General features: G+C 44.1%; 2 protein-coding genes across 4 annotated transcripts in view; one reads left to right on the forward strand and one right to left on the reverse strand.

Annotated features, from left to right (window-relative positions):
• The first annotated feature begins 2,673 nt into the window (after positions 1–2,673).
• TDRD9 (tudor domain containing 9) overlaps positions 2,674–19,390 on the forward strand; it is a 119,729-nt gene continuing 103,012 nt past the window's right edge. For 2 of the 3 annotated variants that reach the window (XM_070593444.1, XM_070593446.1), the window contains exon 1: positions 2,674–2,998. In XM_070593444.1, the coding sequence (XP_070449545.1) occupies positions 2,775–2,998 (224 nt within the window). In that variant the 5' untranslated portion in view covers positions 2,674–2,774. The remainder of the gene's footprint in view (positions 2,999–19,390) is intronic. The other variant, XM_070593445.1, reaches the window with a different exon arrangement.
• RD3L (RD3 like) lies at positions 12,622–14,817 on the reverse strand. The gene is made up of 4 exons (XM_008541000.2): positions 14,655–14,817; positions 14,391–14,497; positions 13,696–14,001; positions 12,622–13,330 (listed from the first exon to the last, which is right to left on the reverse strand). The coding sequence occupies exons 3-4, from the start codon at positions 13,992–13,994 to the stop codon at positions 13,030–13,032; spliced, it is 600 nt and encodes a 199-aa protein (XP_008539222.1). The 5' UTR covers positions 13,995–14,001; positions 14,391–14,497; positions 14,655–14,817; the 3' UTR covers positions 12,622–13,029.

A 19,390-nucleotide genomic window follows, 5' to 3' on the forward strand; every position in this document is an offset into this window, starting at 1 on the left:
ATAAAATATTCTCTTTAACACCAAATGGTTTTATTATTGATATTTTAAAATTAATAAACAAAATGTCTCAGTTGTAATCCCTAATAAAGTAGACATAACCCACATAAACAAAAGCTCTCTAGGATCTTCAGTAATTTTTAAGAGTGTAAAGGGGTCCTGTGATACGGACTGGGATTGAGAACCACTGTTTAAAAAGAATGTTTTAAACTTATAATGAGTTAGAAAACTGCTGAGGACAACAACAAGCATTTAAGAAATTTAAGAGCATCATTGTAAGCTATTTCAGGAGAAAGTTTCTGAACTTCAAACACAACTTGAGCTCAACAGAATTTTAATGGCTTTTAGTTGCTAATCCAAAAAATCCTATGAAAAACACATCTTTGAGGAAAACAAAATATTTAAAGAAAGGGCCACTCCAGCAGATTTATGCAAAGTGCAGAATGCTGCATTTTGTGGGTGAGAGGGTCAGGGAAGACATGAAGGTACTCTGGGCATGGCTTTTCGCACTTTATCAAGAGTGCTGCTTAATGGCATCAACATCGTATGTAATTGCTCTCAGCTGTTTGCTTTTCCTTTAGGTCTGCAGCTCTAGCTGCTCTGGGAATGCAAATACGCAAAATCTCCACCAAGGCCCGGGAGGCCTTTGGGGGCCTTTCCACATACTCTGGCCTAGATGTCTACAAGCCTATTAAGAACTGTCAATCTGTCTCTTTGAACAGGAATGCAAGATGACCTGGGCCAAGTGAGCATGGAGCATCAAGAGCTACTGAATCACATGAAGGGGGGCAAAGCCGTTCAGTGACACAGAATGTTAACTAACGTTAAGTCAGGAGAATGGCAAGTGATGAGAACAAACTTAGAAACTGAAGAAGCATCAAGACAGTGTCCTTAAACTGCAGTTAAAAACTCAAAACCCAACAGGACTGAGGGAGATAGTAACCCCAAAAGATCAAAGAACATACAAAAAGCCCTATGGAAAATATCGCGTGAGAGGAACCCTCTTCAGAAAAACAGCAACTTCCACTTAAAAACATCTTCATTGTGACATCAACAAAGGATGATAGCATGTGGGAACAGTAACGTTATTAGGAAACACAAACGTGAGTTCCAGAGTTGTGTCAAGTGGTTTCAATATATTTTGTGAAATTAAGAACATGTGCTAGCATTCACATAAGGTATGAAGCTGCAACATTTTCCAGTCAATGCTCAATGACATACTAAGAATCTCAATGACTTTATGATTACATTTTTTATTTATTGAAAAACAAATTCTTTTTCTCTGCCAAAAAATGTGTGTGTGAGGGGCACTTATGGAGGCTGCAGTATCTGGAAAATATGAGGTCCAGAACTCATAATACAAATTAGTGGTTTGGACAGGATTTGGACCTGGGACTCCTGGCTCAGTGCCTCGATCCCCGCCTCATTTTTTGTGAGGCACAAATAGCTCAACCCCCACCTAGTCTGACTTCTGTTCACACCGTTCTCAAGATGACCTCTTATTTGCCACTGTCCGGGCATTTTCCAGTCCTTAACTGGTTGGACTTCACAATGTTAGTCAGTGCGATGCTCCGGATGCCCTCTTCACATTCTTTCATAGGGCTCTTTCCAAGGAGCCCACACTGCACTGGGCACTGACCGCATGCGGGGGGGGGGGGGGGGGTGGAGCAGGGAGTCATGCCACTCTTCTGATTCTCCCTGTTGCCTTCCTTCCTTTGTATACCTTGCTGTATTTTTTTTCCCCTCTGCCCTTTCTTTCAGGCTGTTTCCTAGGGTTCAGTCCTCCACTTCACTTTTCCAGAGCTGGGTGTGGACCATTTCAGCTGTTCTCAGGGTATTAACCACCATCCTTTTGCTGACGACCTCCACATCTGCACCTCTGGCTGCCTGTTTCCGTCCAGCTGTGTGTAGGACACTGCACCTGAGATGCAGGTTTAGGAAGGAGGAAGATGAATTCAGTTTAGTTGTCTGGCCCGGCAGAACTTCCTCCAGGCCCTCAACTCAGGCATTACGGTTACCTGCATCTCGACCACCTTCCCCTGTGACTGTCTCTCTGAGTCCTCCTTCACTGGGCTGGTTATCCTGCAGGTGTCCACTCAGGTGCCATTTTCTCCACGAAGGCGTCCCTGACCTCCTGGCTCTCCTCCCCCAAATTAGGTGCAAGGTGTTCCAGTCCAGCCGCCAGTCGTTTACCCCGACAACACAAACTCAAATCCCTCCTGTGCTTTGCCTTTCAACTGCCACGCCAAGGCCTGTCAGCACGGTACCCCGCCGCCCTGTGCTGCGATGGGCACACCGCAGGTGCTCACCAGATGCCCGTCCCTCGTCGGCTGAAGCGCCAAACCTCAGATGTAGCAGCTCTTAGAGAGGACAGAGAGACTCGAAGCCGTACTCTTGCACATCCAGGTACGCTGATGCCTCGGCCTGGCCGTGGAAGGCCGAGGGGCTCTGAGGGGCTCCTTTCGCTGACCAGGAACTGGGGCGGGATAAGACTCAGGATGTGCGCATGCAAGAGCAACACAGCCAGGCCTTGCTACCGCTGCTGCCCGCCTTGCGCTCCCGGCAGGCCTAGCGCGGAGGGGCGGGGCCGGCGGCATGAGGCCAGGTTGCGCAGACTCGTAGCGCGCTCTGATTGGAGGGCCTGGAGCGGGGGCGGGGCCGTGGGCACGCCGTCGCACGTCACGCCGTCGCACGTCACCCCGTCGCGTTCCAGTGGTCGCCTGTTCCCGCCGCTCTGAGGGCGGTTGGTTGAGGCGGCGCGACGCCCAGCCGTGAACATGCTGCGCAAGCTGACCGTGGACCAGATCAACGACTGGTTCACCATCGGCAAGACCGTGGCCAATGTGGAGCTGCTGGGCGCGCCGCCCGCCTTCCCGGCCGAGGCGGCCAGGGATGAGGCGCAGCGCAGGGCCGCGGGCCCCGGTGCCCACCCTGCGGCCCCCGGCTCGGCCCAGGCCCAGGCCCAGGCCCAGGCCCAGGCCCAGCGGGCGGTGTCCGGAAGGTAGGCGGTGGGGGCGAGGCCTGGGGCAGCTGCGGGGCCCGCACCACGAGAACTGGGCTGCCCTGAGACCCGGCTGGACCACGTTCCTGGACGTGGCCACCCTGGAGATGCCCGGCCATCCCAAAGCCGGCTGGCCACCAAACAAGCCCCATCCCGTGACCTGGACCACTTAACTTGGCCCCACCGGAAGCAGAGCCGCTCTGAGAGCTTGGTTCCGTTTTTAGGTTTTTTTAATTAATGGACTTTATTTTTTAGAGCAGTGTAAGTTTACAGAAAAATTGAGAGGGAAGTACAGAGTTTCATGTACCTCCTGCTCCCCCACCAGTTTCCCCTATTGTTAATGTCTTGCTTTAGTGTGGTACATTCGTTCCACCTGATGAACCAATATGGCTCATTATTATTAATAATAATAGTTGAGACTAGGGTTCGCGCTTGGTGTTGTACCGTCTGTGGGTGTGGACAGATGTGTAATGACGTGGGTCCACCATTAGTATCACACAGAGTAGTTTCACTGCCCTGAGAGTTCTCTGTGTCCTGCCTCTTCATCTTTTTCTTCCCCCAAACCCCCTGGCAACTACTGATCTTTTTATCATCTCTTTAGTTTTGCGTTTTCCAGAATGTCTTACGGTTGGAATTGAACGGTATGTAGCTTTTTCAGAATGGCTTCTTTCACTTAGTAATATGCAGTTAAGGTTCCTCCATGTCTTTTTGGGACTTGATAAAGCATTTCTTTTTAGTGCTGCGTACTATTCCGTTGTCTGGATTGACCACATTGTGTTTTATCCATTCACCAAGGATATCTTGGTGGCTTCCAAGTTTTGGCAGTTATGAAAAAAAGTTGCTGTAAACATTCCTGTGCAGGTTTTTGTGGGTTCGAAAGTTTCCAACTCCTTTGGGTAAATACCCAGGAGGATGAATGCTGGACATTTGTTCAGTTTTCTTGACATTCCTCCTCCCACTATTCTTTGCCTTAAGTAGCTGCTGTCAGTTAATCTTTTCACGTGATTTTGGTGGAAGTAAAAAGGCAAGAGGATGCCTTTTGTTTTTCGGAGACCTAGATCTGGTGAGTAGAAACACCTGCTGCCTGTAAAGCAGGCCTGTGCGGAAGTACCCACAGCTTGGAGTATCGGCATTGCTGCTTGGTCCTCCTCCCCCCAAGTTCCATACCCTCTACAGTTGAGAGGGTGGTTTTTGTTTTTCAGTTTTTTTAAGTTACTCTTTTTCGTTGGCCTCATCTGACCTAGTCGATGGGTTTGGAGTATAGGTCAGGTTTTCTTGGGCTGTTTCAAGCCTTTGTAGAGTCAAGCGCAACTTGGGATATTTGTTAAATTTGTTTCTTGGAGGCAGGGAGAGGACAAGGAGACCCTTGTGTAGCTCTAGAGTGGTTGTTTTGTTCATGTTTTGCACACTCTGTTTCCTTGAATTACTCTGGTGAATGATCTCGCGGCCACCTCCCCTCCTTACCTGCTTGCTCCCGAGACTTAACGGGCAGAACAGTGTTGCTTTTGAATAACTCGTTGTGGTACTGGAAGTAAATTATTATTGACCTTGTCAGACATGAAAAGTATAGATTTAAATGTCTTTTTAACTACGAAAGACCGGTTTTCTTTTTTTTTAAGGTTGGCACCTGAGCCAACAACTGTTGTCAATTTTCATCTTTTCTTCTTCTTCTTCTCCCCAAAGCCCCCAGTACATAGTTGTATATTCTAGTTGTGAGTGCCTTTGGTTGTGCTGTGTGGGACACCGCCTTGGCATGGCCTGATGAATGGTGCCATGTCCACGCCCACGATCTGAACTGGTGAAGCCCTGGGCCGCAGAAGTGGAGTGCATGAACTTAACCACTTCGCCACGGGGCCGGCCCCACTAAGGACCAGTTTTTAAAATTTCCAGTCCTTCATGGATGGAGACTTTTGTTAAATCAATGAAAATGAATTTCCAGGATAATGGAAAAAGACAAAATACAAGCCCTATTTTCAAAATTATTACAATCAACATATATAGAATTACTTTGTAAAATAGCCATAAATATTTCAACTTCTGTACTTAACAAGTGGCAGGCAAACAGTGTTATGTTTGCCTATCTGTGAGTCTGTGATTAGTAATTCCTGTGGAAGTACCTTCCTGGGCCCTTAACACCTGTATATCTGATGTCAGAGGTTCTAGCATGTAGTAGGCACTCGATTAAATACAGTCGTGTCACATAATGATGTTTCGGTCAATGACAGACTGCATATATGGTGGTAGTCCCATAAGATTAGTACCATAGAGCCTAGGTGTGTAGTAGGCTATACCATCTAGGTTTGTGTATGTACACTCTATGATGTTTGCACAAGGACAAAATTGCCCGGCAAAGCATTTCTCGGAGTGTATCCCCATCGTTATGAGATGCATGACTGTATAGTTATGTTATTTAATCCCTGAGACAACCCTTTGAGGTTGACGGCATTATCTTGATGTTATAGATGAGGAAACAGACTTGGGTGGTAAAGTGACGTGCCCGCTTTCCTGTAATAAATGGTCATCTAGGTAGAATGACCCCCCAAGATGTCCTCTGGAACCTGTGAATATGTTATGTTACGTCGTGAAAGGGATTTTGCAGATCCTAAAATAGGGAGATTGCCTGGATTATCTAATTGAATAACATGAGCCCTCAGAAGTGGAGACCTTCTCTGACTGGTGTGAGGGATTTGAAACATGAGAAAGACTTGACTGGTCATTGCTAGAGGGGGCCACATGGAAAGCATGAGAAGGAATGTGGAAAGCTAAGAGCAAAAACTGGATCCCGGCTGACAGCTGGCAAGGAAATGGGGATGTCAGTCCTACAACTTCAAGGAACTGAATTTGGCCAACAACCTCTGGCCTCTGGCAGGGAATGCAGCTCTGCTTAACACCTTGATTTGGGCCTTGTGTGACCCTAAGCAGAGGACCCAGCTGAGTCCATCTGGACTTCTGATTTAAAGAAACTATGAGATAATAAATTTGCATTTTACACTGGTGAACTTGTGGTAACTTGCTGTGGCAGCAACAGGAAACTAACACAGTGGGAGAGCTGGATTCAGATTTCGAGTGAGCTGACCATGCAGCATTGTCAGCCACAGTGCCTGCCACACGGCAGATGCTCAGATACTTGTTAAATGATGTCTTTCCAGTAAAGGAGAGTTTTGGGTGTGGTTTTGATGTTGGTGAGAAAACATTTGACATAGGGGAAGGCAGGCTTTACAGGCGTGGGATATCACATAGTGGAAACGTATTTGGGAGGACAGTCGCTCAGTGCTAAGATGAGCTTGCATTGAGTCGCTGGAATCCCATCTGTGAGAGTGTTGTTAAATTGGCTTAGTGAGTCATATGAGTAGTTACCACCTGCATTAAAAAAAGAAGAGAAATAGAAAATACCAGAGTGTATCGTGGGTGGTTCAGATGAGGATTGTTCTGTGAGACGGACGTGTGTCTGTGTGCTGAGTACAGAGTCACAGTGTGAGTTCCTTTGTGCTTGAGTTCCGGTTGTGAGAGGCTGGAGAGTACAGTTGTCCCTTGGTATCTGCAGGTTCCCCAGCTGTGGCTCTCCTGAGCATAGTACAGGGTTGAATCCGTGGATGTGGAAGCCGCGGATACAGAGGGTCGACTGTACTGGGAGTTGGGAGGGATTGGTGAAGTACAGGTGGGGAGTCGAATGGTTCGTAAGGTGTATTTTCAATGATGTTATGGATTTCCTCCTTGTTCTCCACACTATTTTACTCCTTTTGTTTGATTGTGGAGAATGCTTTCTTCTATCTTTACGTTCCTGTTTCTTCACCTTAGCGTGTGATAAAGAAAAACTTAGCGGCGGTGTTAGGCCATTTTGAGCGTTTTCCTTCGGTGAAGCTTTCCTTTGGAGTGCCGTCCACAGCCCTCCGCCTGTGGCTGGGGGCCTTGCAGCGCTCCCGCTGTCTTCTGCCAGTGTTTCTTTGCGCTTCTACGTGCACTCTCCTGTCTTCATAGCTCACGGGAACTCCTGGCTCCTGACAGTCTGGCTTCGTTCTCACTTTTGTGTCTTTGATTTCCAGCACCTGACAGTGTACTTTGTCCCAGAGAAACTTCACACACAAAGCTTTCAGGCTGCCGTTGTCTGCTGGCGCTTCACCTGGTGCCTTTCTTCTGAGTGTCACTTTTCCTTCTTGGTGAGTCTTGCTGTAAGGAGCATGCCTACTGTGGTGGGCGTTGTATTGGGTGACGTGGGCAGTACAACCAGTCTCAGTCCTCTTGACAGATGGGAAGTCCCATTTTATAGCTGGGAGAATCAGGGATCAGATAAGTTGAGAAACTTACTCCAGTCCACACATCTGTTTATGTTGGAAAATGGATGTGTTTAACTCCAAAGCATATTACTTTTTCCTTGTTGCCTTTCAGTATTTAGGCCTGGGGTACATGTTAGTGTATGGTTGTGTTACCCACTGAGGATTCCTATTTTCTATTTACCCACAAAGTCCATGGTTTGTTTGTTTGTTTGTTTGTTTTTGGTGAGGAAGATTGTCCCTGAGTTAACAGCTCTGCCAGTCTTCCTCTGTTTTGTATGTGGGATGCCACCACAGCATAGCTTGATCAAAATCAAACTCATTTTTAGCTCTGAACCTGGCATCTGAACCCTCGAGCCTTGGGCCACTGAAGCAGAGTGTATGAACTTAACCACTGTGCCACCGGGCTGGCCCCTAAGTCCATGTTTTTTAAAAACCTTTTTGTCTCTTTAACAAATTTAGTTATTAGGTAATTTTCCGATTAATTAAAAACATCTGACTTTCTCTTCTCTGTCTCCTCCCTGCACTGGAGTAGAGTGACTGAGAGGGGGATGGTCGATGAGGTCAGGGAGGGAACGGGGAGCTAGATCCAGAGTTCTGTCTTACACCTTGGTGGGAGCTCTGCTGCTTTGTCTGAGGCAGTGCGGGAGCCAGTGGGGTGCTTTGGGGTTTTGAGCGAGCTGTGGCATGATGTGACTTGCGGCTGTAACAGGATCACTGCTGTGTGGCATGGATTGAAGGGGGCCCAGGTAGGAACAGGGAGATCAGGCAAGAGTCTGTTGATGTCATCTGTGATATCAACTTTATGTGTCAACTTGGTAGCACCATGGTGTCCAGATATGTGGTCAAGCATTATTCTGGATGTTTCTGTGAAGGCGTTTTTTGGGATGAGATTAACATTTAAATTGGTGGATTGTGAGTAAAGCTGATTACCCCCCATAATGTGGGTGGGCCTCATGCAATTAGCTGAAGACTTAAACACCTACGACCTCCGCTGAGCAAGGAGGCCTTCTGCCCTTCTGCGTGCTGACTCCCTTTAGACTTGGACTGAAACTGCTGGCCTGCCCTGCAGCCTGTGAACTTGCACGTCTACGACTGCATGAGCTAATTCCTTAAAATTAGTCTCTCTCTCTCTCTCTCCACATCCTGTCGGTTCTGTTTCTCTGGAGAACCCTCAGTAATACATCATCCAAGCAAGAGAGGGGACAAGGGCTTAGGCCAGGATGGTAGCAGTGGAGGTGGTAAGCAGTGGTGCAATTTAGGATATGTTCCTAGGACAGAGTCGAGGACTTTGTAGCTGGATTGGATATGGAATATGAGGGGGGAAGCAATCATGGGTGACACCAAAGTTTTTGGCTGAGCATCTGGAAGGTGTTGCCATCAACCAAGAAAGGCAAGACTGCAGGAGGAACTAGTTTATGGGGGAATACCATGAGTTTGATTTTGAACATGTTAACTTTGAAATTCCTGTTAGACAACAGTAACTGTCGGCAGTCTGGAATTGAGGAAAGAAGTCTGGCTGGAGCCTAGGCATTTGTGAATTTAAGGTTCTCAGCCCGATGAGATGAGATCTCCCAGACTCTGGGTGATAGATCCCAGTGGGTGGATGCAGAGAGAGAAGAAGTCCAAGGACCCAGGCCTGGAGCACTTGGATGTTTAGAAGTTGATGAGGTGGAATGAGTCCTTTGAGACTGAGAATGGACAGCTGGAAGGATCAGAGGGAAACCAAGCACTGGCTTTAAGTTGTGAGCCCACTTAAAGTAAACACTTGTTTGCGTAATGTCCCGTATGTCATCTCTTAGTACTTGTATGGAATTGTTTTGTGTTGTTTTCCCCACCCAGGAACTTCTTGAGGGTGTTCAGTTTTATTCTCACAGAATCTCCACCTGGTAGTGCAGCACCCGGTGTGTGCTGGGAACGCAGATGGTTGTGTGGATGGATGGACTGCCTTAGTAGGTCTGCACTGTGTGTGCTTACAGTGTGCTGCGTCCTTACTCTAGGAGTGATGGGAGTTGCTTCCTCATCCACTCCTGCCTGATTGAACCATAAAATCTGCCTTACTCCTCTGACCATGGCTCATTTCCCTGAGGGGGGGTGTGTGTGTGTGTGTGAGTGTATACAGTTAATCCAGTAGAAATCAGAATATCCTGCCAACTGTACCATAAAATATTTCCAGAATAAGAGTGTGTGTCACTGTTTACACTGTCACTACCCTGGACTAAATAAACCACCATCGTCTCTTGCCAGGATTATCGCAAAAGCCTTCTATTTTGGTCTCCTGGCTTCCAGTGATTTATTCTAGCACCTAGAAGAATACCTGCGTGATGTAGATGCTCAGTTAATATTCGTTGAATGAACAAATTCTTGAGTAAACATTCATACCTAGGGTTCTTTGAGCACATATTTGTCTTTCTGTGGGATAGACGGCTGTTTGAACAAAATACAGGCTGTATTGTGGGCTGCTGAGCGTGCTCCATCTGGCGTCTGACTCATCTCCTGGTGCTCTGGCGCTGCCCCCGGTCACACTGGCATTTCCCTGTGTCCTGAAGATACCAAACTCATTTCCCCCTTGGGCTTGGGGCTTCTGCATCTACTCTTTCTTTTGCCTGGAGTGCCTGCCCTCTTTCTCCTCCCTCTGCCCTGTTTCCTCCTTTGCCTGACAGGCTCCATCCATCATTCGGGGCCCTGTGCAGATGTCTGCTCCTTGAAGAAGTCCCTGATGGCCTCGGCCTCCATGGCTACAGAAGTCCTCCCCCACCTTCTTTCCCAGTCTCTCTAGTCTATTTCAAGTTTTTTTCCTCCTCTAAAGCACTTTCACATGCCCCAGGTCTTGTCTATTAGTGATGTGTTTTGGCACCTCCTCCATCTCAAAGGGCTCAGAATGTTCTTAGGTTTCTGGCTTGTACAATTGGGTGAATTGGCAGTGTTGGCGTTTACTGAGATAGAAAACGCTAGTTGAAATGTTTGAAGAGTTAAACACTTTTTTTGTGTGTGTGTGTTGATTCCTTTGTTCCCTTGTGAATTTTATTTATCCTTTTAGAAAACAAACCTCTGTGACTGGTTTGGAGCATGTTGCTTTAAGTTGCCTCTGGGCATTGAGGAAGAGGTGTCAGGTGGGCAGTTGGCTCTGGTTTGGAGCTCAGAGGGTAAGTTGGGGCTGGAGGCCGTGCGGGGGCCTGACAGACTGATGTGAATCCCAGCTCTGCTGTTTACTGTCTCTGATATTGGGCCAGGCATTGAACAGGTCTGAGGCTGTTTGCTCATCTGTCAAATGGGAATAACATCACCTACTTTCAAGGTTAGGATTAAGTGAGAATATACATACAGTGTTTAGCCCAGTGCCTCGCATGTAGAAGAGTGACTTTCATGTTATTAAATGGATTGGGCTGGTTAATAATGCTAACTTTTGAGAGCTTACTATGTGTTAGGTATGCGGAATACTTTTACATGGATTAGTATATTTAATCTTTATTATTTCCTAGCCAAAACTTTTAGCTACTGTGCCAATACTGCTTTCTCTTTATAAAACATACCTGAAGCTTTCCTATTAGTCCTCTCCTCCGTCTGCACCCCCCTTTTATTTTTAACCCTCACTCCTTTGTCAACTTGAGGTACCGTAAACAGCCCATGTATAAAAGCATGGATCTCTTAATGTTCAGGAAGTTATTTGTGTTAAAACTTCTATTTGATTTGTAGATTTTCTAGATACAATTATAGTTTTAAATTATGTGCACTGATGCTGTCACAGGAAGCATGGTTATAGGTTATTGCCAAAAACAAAGTGAGAGGTAGAAGCTCAGAAGGAATGCTAAAACTCACTGTATTTTTCCACTCCCTTTTGAAGTCTGATTGTAGAGTTAACTGTCTTGTGGTGACCTAGAGTGGCCCAGGGTCACTTTCAGCCTGTGTTAGTGGGATGGCGTAACCGTCTACAGCTTCTTCAGTCAGTGGAAGCTTTCGGATAAGAGATACTTAGAAAAATTATCTTCTTCCCATCTGAACCGGGAGAATGGCCCTCCTTTGAAAGTGCTGTGGGCTTAGTCATTTCTTTTGTTCAGTAGCTATTTGAGGTGCCTTGGAGGGAGAATGAAATGTTTTCGGCCTCTTTCTGGTGTATATTTCCTGATATGCACGGCGAGGTTGCCAGTTGTAGTACTGCATTTCATAGACAGACTCCAAGTTCTGTTTAAAGCAAAAATTTTGTTCTCACCATTAAGGCAGTATTGAAACTCTTGTTCGCTACTTTCTATATCCACTGAACAATAACCAGTTATGTACTTTTGGGGACATTTATGTCTCTTACAAATAGTTTCCCTCTAAGAAATCTTACAGTGATTGAAGAAGCCATAGAGAGTTGTCATGAAAACTGAACAAAAAGGGAACAGGAATGAGAGGTGTCTTTTATTTTAGACCCACTTGGGGCCATGTTTCCGTTTACCTTGTCTCATTAAACCCTGGTTAGATTGACACCATTTATTACATGGTTAGGATTTAAGACCAAATTGAGGCCGGTTCAGAATTGTATAGAAGTTGGCGAAGAGGGCAGAGAAAAAATGAGTGAGAAGGGTCTTTTTTTTGAGTGTATATTTAGTTCCAATCTTGAATTTCTTTTTCCATTTTATTTTATTTTTTTTTTGAGAAAGATTAGCCCTGAGCTAACATCTGCCACCAGTCTTCCTCCTTTTTTGCTGAGGGAGACTGGCCCCGAGCTAACATCCGTGCCCATCTTCCTCTACTTTATAAGTGGGACGCCTGCCCCAGCATGGCTTGCCAAGTGGTGCCATGTCCACACCCGGGATCCGAACTGGCGAACCCCAGGCTGCCGAAGTGGAACGTGCCAACTTAACTGCTGTGCCACCCGGCCAGCCCCTCTTTTTCCTTCTTAGATGAAAAAAGCGCCCCCCAAATCGCCAAATATAAAGTTACAGACATTAGGTTCTTTGGACTTACCTTTAAGAATGGTAAAGATTCTAGCACTTTATAATAAAAATAAATCTGACTAATGAATAGTTTCCTACTTTACTGAAATTATGGAATGTTGAATTTTATGTATTAAATATTTTGCTATTTTAAATGAACGTAATATCAGTTTAAATGATATGTGAGCACTGATTTTTTGTTTTTGAGTGGCAACTATAATGTTGTTAAACCAGTCCATTTCTTTTTACTGTTATAATATAGAGCTGCGTTTTTTATACTTTCCCTTATTTTTGGTTGAGATTAAGAGTGAATCTGAGCGTTGGGCTGAAATACCGCTTTACTTTCCAACTGCACATTATTTCCTCCTTTGCCGCTGTCTTCCCCTCCCCCTCCCCTTCTGAGAATGACTGATCTGGAGACGATTCAGTGTTATGTTGTAAAGATAAGATTCACATTAGTCTCTTATTTTATTCTATATTTAGCTTTCTTTTAGAATAAAAGTCAGGGTTAATATCTAAATTTCATACAGAAGTTGTCAAATTTCATATTAAATAAAATGCCTTAGTTCCTGTGAGATGTGTTTGAGGTATAAGAAAACACTTCAAACCTTTTTTCAAAATATTTAGGAAACAGTTAAGAGCATACTGTTCAATGAAAACATTGCATTTTTAGAGAGGTTAAAAAAGGAACACTGTTTAAAACATAGGCTTCGTCCACGGGAATTCTAACTTCTGACCTTGCAACAAAGAGAAACATGAAGTCACATCACTTTTTCTTATCCTTAATGTTAAGAGTTCTGGTACTAACATGGTCATAAAAACTCCTCTGGTTATAAGTAACTTAACTTGATGGGTAATAGTATGGTAGGTTCCATATTCTGTGTGAGAACGTCGGGAACCTGTTCTTTGTGTTTTTGTCTACGTAACTTGAAATAGTGGGTATTTCCTCTTTGTCTGGACTCTTGGGGCTTTCACCTGGGGTCGGAGAACGAGCCGCGCAGGCTGTGCTCCGAGGCTCTTCCAAGCCCTCTTGCTGCTGCCCGCCTTTGTCCGTACTGCTTAGGAAGTCTTTCAGAACTTGCTTGAAGATGTAGACTATTTCCCATGGCAGTACATCATTTTCTGCCAAAACTTCTCGAAATCTAGAGGGAAAGCAGTAATGAGTATTGAATTCAGAAAGTTTCTTTTGTCATATCCCTTTATCTCCAAAGTATAGTTTATAAAATGTAATCATATAGTAGTTAACCACCTTTTGAGTAATCTGCACGTTGCTTTAAAGTTATGCTTCTAGTAAAGAACTTTTGAATGTGGTGTAAAAACATTTCCTAGCCAGTAAGATAACAACAGATATTTTTGTCCAGCTTCTCCTTAGGGATTTAGGTTGCTGGGGATTTGATACATGTGATTAAAGAATTTATATGATAGGATACAATTTCCAGTTTAAATGTATGGGGCACTTAGACTTGACAGTAGCAAATATCACAAGAAGAGAACATAGTATTTTTACCTGCTGAGAATGGTTCCAGTTTGACAAGGCTGAACTTGTGAGCAAAGAGCTTCAAGTTGTCTTTGTTCAGAAGCTGGGATGGTCATGTGGGGATTCTGGTGGTTTCTCAGCCAGTTGTAATCCACACTTGTTTTTTTCACTTTTTGTTCATTTTCAATCTCTTGTATTAATCTCTCTCGCTCCTTTAGATGCCACTTCAATTCTCGAAGTAGAGTCTTTGTTACTACATCTGAGCCAGGATAGTGTGTGGGTTTGTAGGAATCGTATTTTGGCCATTTCATCCAGCTGAAAAGTGGCATTTTTAGCCTATGGAAATATTCTCACTTGTTTATTTGCATAAAATGTTATGGTTCTGATGAGCAAATATGTTTCTTTACAATAATTTTGCCAGAAAAGTGCATGAATTTTTCACTGGTTAGATATACTAGGTCAAAATAAGATTAGAACATGGATTAAAGTCTTTTAATTTCTAACTAGGTCAGTGCCAAAAACCAAGCTTTGAAAATACTAAATAGCTAAGCAGAAATGAAATATACAAAGTCAGAGACAATCTACAGACTGAACATTTTCTGAAAATAACACTAACACTTGCTGTTAAAAGTTCTTAGGAGGCTTTAAAATATTAACATATAGGAAAGTGCTATCTACAAACGTACTTTTGACTTTTTTTTGTACAGAAAAGGTTTAAAGCATACCTGTTATGTGGTTGGATCCGATGTCGTGATGTTTCCGAAGAGTTTACTTGAACTGGTGCTGAAGGTGTGTTTTACTCAGGCGTATCTTGTTCTCCTGGATGTGTCCCCTGTTGAAGGAATGAGCGTCCTTGTTTACCCACTGAAACTGTATTTGAAATAAATAACTTTCTATGTTAGGAATGAGGTTGTGATGTCTTCATTTGGAGAGAATTCTCATTAATTCACCTTGTAAGTAAGCTAGAAGAAATGACAAAAATAACTTACTATTTAATCTTCACAAATTATATAATAGTCTGCCTTTTGAATGTGGCTCTGTCTATTTGAAAAAGATGCCGGCAGCTACGAATTCTGGTCCTCAGTGCATTTAGACATCTCTTTGGTAATGAAATGAAGCACCACAGATGCGCTCCCAGCTGAGGTGAAGTCTGTCGCATGATGTGATGCTCTACTGTGCATAGCTGCGGGTCACAGTTTAGTGCTGTATTTTTATGCCTGTAGAGCTCTAAAAATAACCATGTTGCTTTTAGTCTTCAGCTTAACTTTCAGGCCGTTTAGAAGCCGGGTCACTGTCCCCTTTAATGAAAGCAGGAAAAATACATCAGATTTGACTCTTTGCAAAATATCCGTTCTGAGAACGCTTGTTATAATTGAGCAAAATAGACAATGCAGATATCAGTCATGTGTGAAGTATGTAGTAAATGTTGCATTCTGTACTCCTTTTGTTTTTCTTTCTAAATAATAGTTAAATTTGTATATTTAAGCAAGTTGTAATGCTAGAGGACGTTATATACGCTTAAGTAGATCAAGTTTAAAATATACTTTATAATCTCTTTAAAAAGATGGTGATAAGGCAATAAGAGATTAAGGTCAGAAAAAAATAGACATTGAGAACATACAAAGTTCAAAACAAAATCTTATAATTCATGATAGGAAATCATTTTAGTGTTTTCTTTTGGAGCTGAAGGTGAAATACTTATACGCACTATTTGGGCGAGTACTGCTGTGTGATGGTGTTTACTCTGCTAATTTTCTATTCATATGTTGTGTGTCTTCTACTCAAGAACAGACGGTCTTTACTCTTTAGTTCTGTGTTAAATGACTACATAGTGGTTTTTCCTTTTACTGTATAATATTTGTTTCTTCTATTACTTTTTCCTTCAAGTGAACTGTGAAGAACAGACATCGTTTACATCAGACCTGCATGTCATGCATGATAAAGAGTGACGTGTGTGGTCATCCTACAGCTCCTGTTACTTATGCGTTAGGAAAAGCCAGATGTCGGCATGCATTATCTTCAACTAGCAGGTTTTCATGTTACATTGTGGTTACTGCTATGAAAAGGAAGGGAGTAAAGTTTATCGTGACAGACCGTCCTCCCAGATTTTCTACTAAAGTTACGACGAATCCTGCTCCCTCTTCCTTTGAATTACCTCCTCAATATTGCTTTAATTTTTTAACTTTTTGCTCCTGAAATGGTAACAAAAATATCAGAAATAGATTGGATGTGGAACATAAACCGGCTTCCTGTTCCAGGCGCCTGCAGTCTTGCATTGTCTCCGATCCAGCTTCCCTCTTGCTCTCCTCAAGAGTCTGTCTGCTTTTTCAGCCAGTCCTGGCTGCCCCGACGCCTCCTGTGCTCCTCTCACCCTCAGCTTTGGTCACACTGACTCTGTCTTCTGAGGGGCTTATTTTCTCTCTTTTCCGTGTACCCACATTGTAGTTTTCTTTTTCAGGGCCCAGTGTAAACTCCAACTAATTTTTTTTTTTCTGTCTGAGGGAAAACATCACCTTGTTTTCCTTGGTCCTACTGTTCCTTTGAACTCTCTTGTTAAACATATGGAGAGACTACTCTGTGTTCCTCTTCTGTCTTCTTTCTCCCTGTTTTCTCATCTTTTCTGATTAGATTCTGCTCTGTCTTCCCCTGTAATTGCTCAGCGGATGTTTATGGACTGTGCCATGGCCCTGATGCTGGTTAGGGCCTGGGGATGCAGCCGTAAACAGGACAGTCCTGGTCTCTGCCCTCCTGGAGCCCACCTTCTAGTGGGAAAACAAGTACAAGTACACGAGTTGTCCAGTAACGTGGTCCTGGATCACCAGGCGTGGCATACTGTACTCCAGGCCTCCCCCAGTGAGATGCGGAGGTCAGGGAAGGCCTTTCTGGGTAGGGGATGTCCTTTAAGCGGAGACTTAAAGATCAATGAGCCGGCCACACAAAGAGCTTCTTGGAGGCAATCTCCCTCCTCCCCTTGACTCATTTAGCACCCAACTTGCCGTTGAGACTATTGCTAAAGTCTGACCCTCACAGAACTTTTCTTACCACCTCGGCTCACATTCAGTACACTGTCCTTTGATCTTATTAGTGTAAAGCAATTTTTCTGGTACTCAGGGTGTGCTATGTATATTAATATGTTTTATTTTTTCTGTCCTATTTACTGAGATTGTGAGATTGAAATAGAGCCCAAATATCATTCTCTGATTATGGTAGTTCTATACTGTGTAGATACAGAACATAAATGTTTGTAGGTCAAGATAAGGAAGGACCTTTGCATTAACCTTTCCTGTTTATCAGGGTGTAGCTGAGTTCACATTGGATTTTATTTATCAAACATTTTAGTGAGTCAAATAAATGAATTGTTTCTAATGAATTACAGTCTTATTAGGATATTTTGTGTAGAAGACATAAAGCTTAAACTATGAAACAATTAGGTCCATTTCTTTTCGGTCATTGTCACGGTTTTCCAGGCTACATCTTGTTAGTTGAATGAAATTTTTTTTTTTGAGGAAGATTAGCCCTGAGCTAACATCTGCTGCCAATCCTCCTCTTTTTGCTGAGGAAGACTGGCCCTGAGCTAACATCCATGCCCGTCTTCCTCTGCTTTATATGTGGGATGCCTGCCACAGCATGGATGGCCTGCCAAACGGTACCATGTCTGCACCTGGGATCCAAACCGGTGAACCCCAGGCTGTAGAGGGGGACCATGCGAACTTAACTGCTGCGCCACCGGGCCGGCCCCTGAATGAAATTTTATAAGACTTGAAGTGAAATAGGACTGTATCATTCATAATGTGTGTATGTAAAATTTTAAGATATGTAAGGAAGTACGTAAGATAATTTTGGAAAGATAAACTTTTGGAATTTTGAAGGGCAAGCTAAGGAGCCAGGCACAACTTTTACGTATTTACAGTCAGGGCCTTCTAGTATGGCACTCAGCAGCATTTCATTGCAATTTAAGGAAGATTTTTCATTGTGAGGAGATTAATATTCTTCTGTTTTTAATTCCTTAGCTACTGAATTACAAGTTCTGCATTGTTATTTGTGTGTGTGTGTGATTAAAGATGCAGTTAACATTTGAGGAGAAACTGTGATGTTAAATGTCTTTTACCAAATTATTTCCTCTTTAAAATATTTTAATTAAAGGACACTAATATATGTGCTTTTTAAAGTTAAAAATCACATTTCTGTTGGGTTGTTTATGTCTTACTGATTTATAGGATTTTTCAGTGTGCTCCTATGTTATGTACTGCAAATGTGTTCTTTCAAGTGACCACTGTTCTTGCTCTTTAACATTTATGACATTGTTTGCAAGTTTTAAATTATAATTCAGATAAGTTTATTGATATTTCCTTTCCCTTTTTTGTGCTCTTGTTTGAGAAGGCCTTCTCTGCTTCCAAGTTATAGTTACAGGAGAACGTTAGCTTTATAAGGCTTAAAAAATAAGTATCTGGGTGTTGGGTTGATTTGGAATTGGTTTGACATGGGTGTGAGATGTTGGGGATTGGGCTTGTTTTGTCCTCATTTTGGGTAGCCGGTGTCTAAAGTAAGTGGTCATTGCTGCACCCAGGAGATTTTCCTGGTTCTTCCAATGCTGAGTAATTGTGGTGTGTATCCTGGGCATTTTAAATACTATATTATGGGACTCTGAGTCTTGTTTAAATCCTGTGTAGAATGTAGCTGACCAGCTGTGTTCAGGCCGCAAGTTCCAGCCAGCCTTCTGTGGGCTGTGGTTTCAAGGTCCATTGGGTTTTAGAGCCTTTGTCGTGCCATCTGGATCTGTCCTCCACTGTGCCACCTAGTGGCCATTCTGTAGCTCAGGTCTCAAACTCTGTGATGGGCTGTCTGCAGTCAGTGCATGCCCACCCAGCCCAGGGGTGTGCCCAGCTATTCATAAATGGCTTAGGGTCTGTGATTTCCCAAGTGCTTTCCTGTCCTTGGGGCTTCCCCGTTTTGGTCCTCTGGCCAGAAGGCTGGGGCTTTATTGCCCTGCTCTGCCATGTACTTACTGCAATTGCATCCACGTGCATCCACACCCCAGGGCAAGCAGTGGGAAGATAGAGAAACAAAAGGCAGTAAGGGTTTGCCCCATCCTCTTAGAGAGGGAATTCCCCTCCTTCAGAGTCTGAGGCACCTGCTGTCGCTGGAACATGAGAGAATGGAGAAAAGAAAAAAAAAACCTGGAGACTGCCCCCGTTTTGAGCGTTTGGAATCCACTTTCCTGCTCCCCAGGGCACAACTAGAGCTGCTCCTGGGGTTGCTCTGTTTGTTGGCTCCTGCTTCTGCATTCTGCACTGTGGTGAGTTCGGGTCAAGGGATACCAGTTAAAAAGTGGTAAACTCGCTGCTGGTTTGGTGGGGTTCTGAATTCTCGTCTTCTTCCCCCAATCTACCTGTTGGCGTTTCCTTTTCAGAGTCATCAAATAGCTGCTGGTGCATGCTGTCCAGCGTTGACAGCTTCATTCTGTGGGAGACACAGGGTGCTGTGTGTTTACTTGATCTTACCAGAAACTGAAACTTTGGAATCATTCTCGACGACTCTTTTTCTGCTTTTTCATACCCAGGTCTAATACGTCAGCATATTCTGTGGGCTCCCCTTCACTGCTGCCTCTCCAGTCTAGGCCACATCTCTGGCCGTGGTTATTGTGGTGGTCTGTTAGGTGGTCTCCCTGCTTCTGCTGTGTCGGTGCCCCTGTCATCCCACCCTGCTTCACCTGGTCAGAGGGATC

The sequence above is a fragment of the Equus przewalskii genome, chromosome 25 (genome assembly GCF_037783145.1).
Source record: "Equus przewalskii isolate Varuska chromosome 25, EquPr2, whole genome shotgun sequence".
Lineage (NCBI taxonomy): Eukaryota > Metazoa > Chordata > Mammalia > Perissodactyla > Equidae > Equus > Equus przewalskii.

Coding starts and splice junctions, on each gene's coding strand:
- RD3L (XM_008541000.2), bottom strand. CDS start 13,994: ATGCCACTTTTCAGCTGGATGAAATGGCCAAAATACGATTCCTACAAA. Junction 13,331..13,695: donor ACTGGAACCATTCTCAGCAG/GTAAAAATACTA, acceptor CTTTCCCTCTAG/ATTTCGAGAAGTTTTGGCAG.